Source organism: Mytilus edulis, chromosome 4 (genome assembly GCF_963676685.1).
Source record: "Mytilus edulis chromosome 4, xbMytEdul2.2, whole genome shotgun sequence".
Taxonomy (NCBI): Eukaryota; Metazoa; Mollusca; class Bivalvia; order Mytilida; family Mytilidae; genus Mytilus; species Mytilus edulis.
The window spans coordinates 23,354,713-23,362,996 of record NC_092347.1 but is presented as its reverse complement, the minus strand read 5'-3'; the positions used below and the strand labels follow the sequence as shown (position 1 = coordinate 23,362,996).

The 8,284-nt window shown below is 34.3% G+C and overlaps 1 protein-coding gene and 1 non-coding gene across 2 annotated transcripts; both read left to right on the top strand.

Moving 5' to 3' along the window:
* Positions 1–142: 142 nt before the first annotated feature.
* LOC139522075 (5S ribosomal RNA) lies at positions 143–261 on the top strand. Its single transcript, XR_011664255.1, has one exon. It is a non-coding gene; the product is annotated as a 5S ribosomal RNA (ribosomal RNA).
* A 1,617-nt stretch (positions 262–1,878) lies between these two features.
* Positions 1,879–3,960, top strand: LOC139519249 (uncharacterized). Its single transcript, XM_071311198.1, has 2 exons — positions 1,879–2,227; positions 2,756–3,960. Exons 1-2 carry the CDS (start codon positions 1,976–1,978, stop codon positions 3,398–3,400), a joined length of 897 nt encoding a protein of 298 aa, XP_071167299.1. The 5' UTR covers positions 1,879–1,975; the 3' UTR covers positions 3,401–3,960.
* Positions 3,961–8,284: the final 4,324 nt, after the last annotated feature.

Sequence of the window (8,284 nt, the reverse complement as noted above, 5' to 3'; positions counted from 1 at the left end):
TCATTTCTGCTTCTCATTTTTGTAGGTATACATGTATCTGAAACTTTTTATTTTTATTTTATACAGATTTTGTTAAGAAATGCTTTATACACGATTTGCGGCAGCTCGTAGCTTTAAATACCGAAAATTTTAACACTTCTGTGTCTACGACCATATCACGTTGAAAACACCGGTTCTCGTCCGATCACCGAAGTTAAGCAACGTCGAGCCCGGTTAGTACTTGGATGGGTGACCGCCTGGGAATACCGGGTGTTGTAGACATTTCTTTTCTTTTTCTTTTTTTACTTGTTATTTTTCACACCTTTAGAGAAATGATAAAGTTTATAGATTTTATAACTCACAAAACATTTTGGTAGCAACTTGAGGTTCAGAACAGCAGCCGCAAAGTTAGTTAAACTAAGTACTCTCCCCTTGCTACTGTTCTGTAAAAGAATGTCATAGCGACGGCTTCTGAAACTGAGGCTATACGTTGGATTTCGCATGACAGGCCGGGTAAGTGATTTTTTTTTCTCGCCTTTTAAAACTGCCTTGCTGTGGACGCCACTTTTGAAACGTCTCTATTTGCTTCACAGCTGCGTTTCTCGTCCGATCACCGAAGTTAAGCAACGTCGAGCCCGATTTTTACCTTTTTTGTCGTTTTGCCTTTGATAATAAAAATTGAATAGACGAATACATACTTTGAAATTACAAAAATGTTCACCAAGGCAAGTTCTACTAACCAGTCACGGCGAATTTTGCCGATAATATAGTTAGTAGGCAGACTGTCACTCTTTATAGACTTCCTGAGTGACTGCTCTTTTTTGTGTGCTTGAGCAAAAATGAAGAAGATAGCGAGAAACTTAACAGAATAATGGTGAGCATTACAAGATCAACAACACAGAGATTCTTGTCATTAGTTATTATATTCTTGTTCACAATGTTAGAGTGTGTCCTTTGTTGAATCTGCACAAAGACCAAGCTGAGCGACAGAGGGGTTTTAGAGCCTCTAGTTAATTCTCTACATCAATTCTTCAGATGTTATATGTCGCAAAGAAAAATCTTCTGGTGAGTCGATACTGGGTTACTGAATATACTCTATGGTCCGAGTACACATTTATCGTCCCTTCATTTTCGTTGTCCACGAATACAGTATCTGGTGTGGACAATGTGTTATTTGCAATTTTTTTTTTATATCCCTCCCTTTTATGCCTCAAATAGCAAATCTGGAGATTACATTACACGGTGAAAAAAAATTTAATTAATGAATTTTAAAGTATTTAAAGGTAGTAATTTGGTCCAGCTGAATAAGGTTAAAATTATTGGCATTTCGGAAGCTATCAAAAGATTTCAATACCCCCTTAACATAAAATTGTTCATATTTTTGAGTTAGAGCCGATGAAGTTTTCTATAATTTTGATATAATTTGTCCCAAAAGTAGTATATTAAATACACTGTCAAAATATTATTGAAAAAGCGCAGGTTGGATTTTATTTTATTGTCTAAAAGAAATGCACTATGAAATAACTGTGTACTCGGACCTATGAAGACACACATAAGCAATATAATAACTTACATTTTGAATGACTATAAAATTGATCAACGATTACGTAAATGATTAAAATGTTTGATAAAATCTTAGAAGCATTATGTTATTTTACTTCGATAATAAAATATCAGTGTCTTTTTTTTTTTTATCAAGGACAATGGTTAAAAAAGCCAACATGCATGTACGTAATTTCGTTAAATATCCTTTGTTCAAAGATAATATGAGAAAGTTCACATCATTACTCAACGTTTCTTTCCCTTTATGTCACAACTGGCATATCTAAATTGCTACTTGTCACTTTTACCGGGAGTAATATAGTTTTACTGTACTTTAACCTGTGCAAATTAAAACATATACCGATTTGATTGGCCAATAACTGTTTTAACACATGACGTCAACGACGTCAACGATTTTCCCGCATAAATCACATCCGCCCAACAAGACGTTGCAATGGATGGATTTCATCATGAATTATCGGAGGATGATATGATCTTATCACAAGTATTAGAAACATTGGAGGATGAAATGGAACTGAGAAATGTAAATATAGAGGACTTTTTTGGAGAGTTTCCTAGTAATGTGTTGGATGAGAATGCATCTGGAGATTTAATCAACACCTCAGCTGTTTCAGTTGACCTAGGACTAGACTTAGATCTATGGTTGCAAGTTCCTTCGGAAAACGGAAAGATCCAAAATGTCAAGGTACGTCTTGTTTTAGAATTATCTGCCACGCGCAGAGCCATTATTGTAAGATTTGAGGTGTGGACCCATAGACGGATCCAAGGGATGGAGTCCCGGGTCCCTCTTTTGTGGAAAAAAAATGGTTAATTATATAGGGAATCACTGAAACATGACGCGCGCCCCCTCCTTTTAGGTCAGTCAGCCCTCCCCCTTTAATAAAAAGTTCCCATTATTTCATGATTTGAGGTGTGGACCTATAGACAGATCCAAGGGATGGAGTCCCGGGTCCCTCTTTTGTGGAAAAAAATGGTTAATTATATAGGGAATCACTGAAACATGACGCGCGCCCCCTCCTTTTAGGTCAGTCAGCCCTCCCCCTTTAATCAAAAGTTCTGGATCCGCTACTTAGACCCTTGTAAAATCATTTGCGGAAACTTCCGACTAGTTTTACTGTTTAATTGTTCTCATCCGGAACATTCATGAAATATTTGCCACTGCCGGATTTTGCCTCTGCGATGTGTTAAATTATGTGATATTATCTCATTTTAGGATGAAAAACCTAAAGATCAGGAACAAGGAGTCAAACCAAGGTTTGCAGAAATGACAGACAATGAAATTGATACACTTATTGAAGATGCTGAGAACAAAAACACAAAGAAAACCACAAAATGGGCAGTTAATGTCTATGAAGACTGGAAGAATTCTAAAATTGGTAGTGGTTTAATTATACCAAACCGGAAGGATTTGTCTGTTCAAGATATTAACAGCATTTTAGGAAAATTTGTAGTAGAAGTTCGAAAAAAGAATGGAGAGAAATATCCTGCGAAAACACTTTATCTTCTTGTAACTGGACTTCTAAGAGGAATGCGGTCACAAGGTGTTTCTAATCTTAACTTTTTGAACGAGTCTGATGACAGATTTCTGAGGTTTAGACAAATACTTGACGCACAGATGAAAAAATTAACAGCAGATGGGTATGGTATAAATGTTAAACAAGCAGATCCAATTTCAGTTGAACAGGAAGAAATTTTGTGGGACAAGTCTGTGTTTGGTAATCATTCATCCGAAAGTTTTTTCCTGAACAAGTTGATACAGAAAATACAGAAAATGCATTTAATGTTTCAAAACCAGAAGGAAAATATCGAGGACTGCCAAGCAACAGCTCTTTTCAAAACTGCGTGTTCAATTTTGTAACGAAGATGTGAACCTCACAGATTTTTTTCTCAATGTTTAACACTGAATTGTTAATTTACGTTGTTTTTAAGCCGTACATAGAAATGTATGAAAAGCGGGTATTTTTCACTGTGTTAGGTTGTGACACTGATAACTTACACAACAAGACTACAATGAGGAAGATGTCGATGATAATTTATTTTCATTTTTTTTAATGACAATTTTTTTTTATTGATGGAAAAATAATTTTAGTATTAAATCAAACTGTGTTCTTTATCTTATTTAGATTTGTATTTTGTTGATTGTAATGCTACTACATTTGTTTTGTATGTTTTCTATTCTGATGTTTTATCAAGTGACTTATTGTTATGTCCGAGTATAGATACATGTATCCACTTGATATTTCTTACAAAAAAGAGAAAAACAAATATCTGTAGTAGCAATGGAATCAATAAACGTTAAGTACTGTACAATAATCATCTGTCAAGGACGTGACCTGTGCAATAACTGAAGTAGTTAATGCACACCTGACCCGTGCATTATCCAGATTATACCACAGTAAGATCAAAAGGATTTTGCCTCTGTCATGTGTTAAGTTTCAGTTCCTTCCGTGCAATACATTATATGGTACTTAGAATTCTAAAAAAAGAAATTTTGATACTTGAACTTACTTTGAAAGTTTTTACGTCGCTTCGAAATTGCCTCCCTTCGTCAAACAGAGCTGACACCCCGCATGTTGCGTTCTACACGGTGATCATAGTAGTATACAAATAAGTCGCGTTAATGATGTTCGGATGTTACTGTAAATCCACTGATATATTTTACTCTGTAGAACTCATTTCAACACGTTTAAAGAATGGTTAAGAGAGGCAGAAGATATCAAAATGGATATTCAAACTCAAAAGTCGAAAATAAACCGACAACGCCATGGTAAAGACTGGGGGTGATCCAAGGTGCTTATGAAAGGTGAGCAGATTTGTATCCATATCTGACATTCGTTGTGTTGCTCATTTGTATACAAACCATATCGGTCTATAAAAAGAAGATGTGGTATGATTGCCAATGAGACAACTGTCCACAAGAGACCAAAATGACACAGACATTAACAACTATAGGTTACTGTACGGCCTTCAACAATGAGCAAAGCCCATACCGCATAGTCAGCTATAAAAGGCCCCGATATGACATTGTAAAACAATTCAAAGTTGAAACGAGAAAACTAACGGCCTTCGTTATATAAAAAAAAATGAACGAAAACCAAATATGTAACACATACACAAACGACAACCACTGAATTACAGGCTCCTGACTAATTCATTTAAAAGGAGAAGGGATTGTGGTCAATCTGTGAAATAAACATTCTATAACTCGTGATGGCGTTCATAAAATTTTCGAAGCTATGATTTCACCACTAGGAGTCTTTATTTAAAAGCTTCTTTATAAGCAGCAATATAAGAGTTTTGTCATTTTTTTGTATTAACAACGATTTTAGTCAGAAAATACACGTTAGTGGAAATTGAAACCAGGAAACGAGAATTTCTTTTTGTTCAGATTTGTCAAAACTTTGTCATTGTTTTAAACTGACTCTGGAGAAAATAACGAACATCATATACACTATGGTTGAGGCCTTATGTGCTGACAGGCTTGAAGAGGATGAGTGATTGAGTGCATATATTTCTATAACTCCAAGTGGGACGTGGTTGCTATTATTATTGACTCTTTTATCTAAAATTCAATTATGATAGAACACCAGTCCTAGTTGCCCTAGAAACTTGTTCGGCATATGTAATTTGAAGTATATACGTTTGAGGCATAAAATCCTCGAAACAGTTCATAACCAGAATAGCTGCAACTGTCGAATGCAATTTTCCCGAGGGAAACACAACAAGTGTTTGAAATAAAAGACATAGACAATACAATACTGTTTAAGGAAATGAACGATGTACAGAATAAAGAAATCATTTAATTTATAAAAAAATCAACAGTAAACTAATTTTTCTTGAGAATATTACAGAATAATCGTTATTTTAAGAAAAATGCTTTTAAATTTTAAAGAATACAGAAACGAAAAGAATGATCCCCACCAAGACACCGAAAGGAGCTTCTTGTTATAGAATAACACAGAACGATTGTATTTGAATTAGACTAGTGTTAAGGTTCGTCATAAGCTAAAGTGTGAAATGTACAAAATATTGTACATGTTGTAATCAAAGACATGGTTTTATTTGACGATGGATTGATTGTTGGTTGCTTTTCGCTGCATTAGCACAAAAAGGCCTATATTTGACGAAAGTTTATGATATAAAACCTTTATATAAATGTCTGATTGTATTGCCAAAAGTCGTGCTTGTGGGGTAAACCCCATCAGATACACGTGTTTGCTTTGTGTGAAGGCGGATAAATAGCATTATCTTACCTCCTTTGCATTTGTATGATAATGATAATGATTGGTTAAAAGCGTCCGCGTGGAGATCGTGTATATTCCATATTAGGTTAGTAGGGAGGCGGGGCTTATTTCAATACACGGTTAGTAGTTGAGTTACGACTTTGGCACTATTTGATTACTTAAATGTATTGAAAGTTCTGTTCAATATGGTTAAGATTGTTGTTATTAAATGTTAATTGTTAACATTATTTGTTTTTGTGCAGACCAAATATATTGATATGGTGGCAGTGCGAAACTGATAGAAAATAGCAAAATCTGATACAAGACTCGTAAGCCGCTACCGGCAAAGATAACCTTTTAAAATGTGGTTGATCTGTTAAGATTAACTTTAATCAACTATACTATTATATATTAATTTTAAGATTACAGGATTCATATTGTAGCAAATACCAGAAAGGCAGAAACTCAGAGAACGTCCTAATGCTACAAACATTGGGAATATTGTTATTTTTTGTGACCTTCGATATTAAAGAACATGATGAGATAAGCAATATTTAAACTTTTCTGAATTGGTTCCATTAATATTTCATTCAGAGCTAGAAATTAAAGAATCAATGAACGTGGTTTCCTCTGCCTCGAATTTTACATAAGCGGTCATCTCAGTACCAGAATCTATGACAAACAAGACAATTCTAAAGGGACACTAGCTGCCAAATTCATGCTGACTCAAATTCTCATTTATCCAAATTATAAAAAGTATAAAATAAACAGTTTACAGGACATGATAATATGTAGCTTCGTTTTGTGTGTATTTTAATCTAGACGCCATCTAATTAACTGGTGAGTTGACCTCCCGAATACCACCGATGCCCATATAAGCGATATATACATAAATATAGATATCAATAGAAAGCGGAAATCGTGGAATTGCATTCTTCTAGGTCTATTTAATTTCATTCATAGATTAAAAATATATGTTAATCGCCATTTCAACCTGTATAAGAATGATTGTTTTAGGATCGAATCAGTCAATCAAATGATTTACCTTTGTTTCAATTTTAATGTAGACATTCTTTTCCTTTAAATCAAACACGAGAGCACGCACACAATCCATGTGATATTCAACTCTAGCTATATAAGGCGTTAAATTGAAGTTCACATGAATACGGATCCAATGAGATCGAATCATTCACTTGCAAGTGAATTATAATTCATCATCAATGTTTCTTAGCTTAGTATGACAAAATTGGACCATACTGGCTGCCTATTGCGAATTCTTCCACTATTTTACTTTCATTGATGTTTGAACAAAAACCATTTAATTAATTTTTTTTCATGTATCTCGTAGCTAGTGCTCCTTTAATTTTTAAATTATTAATCCCCCCACCTTAGTAGCAATATACAAACTTCAACTGCACATGGGATATACATTCCAGAACTCATTCGATATTCAAGAACTTGCAGCTGCTACTCAGACTTTGTAAAATGTCACTATTGTCTGAGCAGGAAGTAGACAAACGTCTCGTCTTTTTAAAAAGAAAGTTCATCGGAAGATACCAAACCTTGTTGATATATATTCCGTATCAACTTCACAAAAACACAGGATGATCACAAGCTTTTGATACCCTAATCTCGATAAACAGTGAACATAAAACACTGTATATGCATGTTATTTCTAATAACTTGTATAACAACTTATTCCTTTAAAATTACAATTGATATTGAGAAAGTAATATTAATTTTGATCAGTGTCGTCACCGGAATCGTTTTATTGTTGATTTTCTTCATTCTTAGTATAAGAAGACGTCATTTTCTTTTATACCTTTTCACTAGATTTTGCACTGATTATGAGCTTATAATTCAGTGGTTTCAGTCTATGGAAGAAGCGTATCGATAAAAACTTTTATTATATCACATAGCGATATTGTCTAATATCAATTGTAAATATGCAGACATTCCATTCGGAAAATGTTGTTTTTGGCAACGACAAATTAAGAAAATACTAACTTTAAAACTTATTGTTCAAACTAAAACAACAATTGGGTCTAAATATACATTCAGAAATTAGTTAGAAGCTAAAGTTTATGTCCGTGTACAATTTGAAGTGCTGTGTTTTTCTTATATACATAAATAAACAAATGCTATCATTTCTTACAGGGGCGTAGCCAGGAGAAAACGATGTGCAAGCAACTACCGCCGAGCGGAGCGAGGCGAAAATTTTTTTGGACCCTTTACTGCAGAAAAATGTTTTTTTTTTCGGTTTTCGGTCATAGGACGGTTTAAAGAGGAGCTACATGTAAATAGGACTTATAAACAATTTATGAACGTAAAACTATTAATACTTGAATCTTCTGAATAGAAACAACACATTTTTGAATTACAGAATTTACTCAACGTTGACCAAAATCTGCTCTTCGGGTCTAAGCAGAAACGAACTTCTCTATTACTTTGTCAACATTCACACTGAAATCCCGATCAATATGCAGTAATGCTAGCGATGATAACCTGACGTTGTTAAT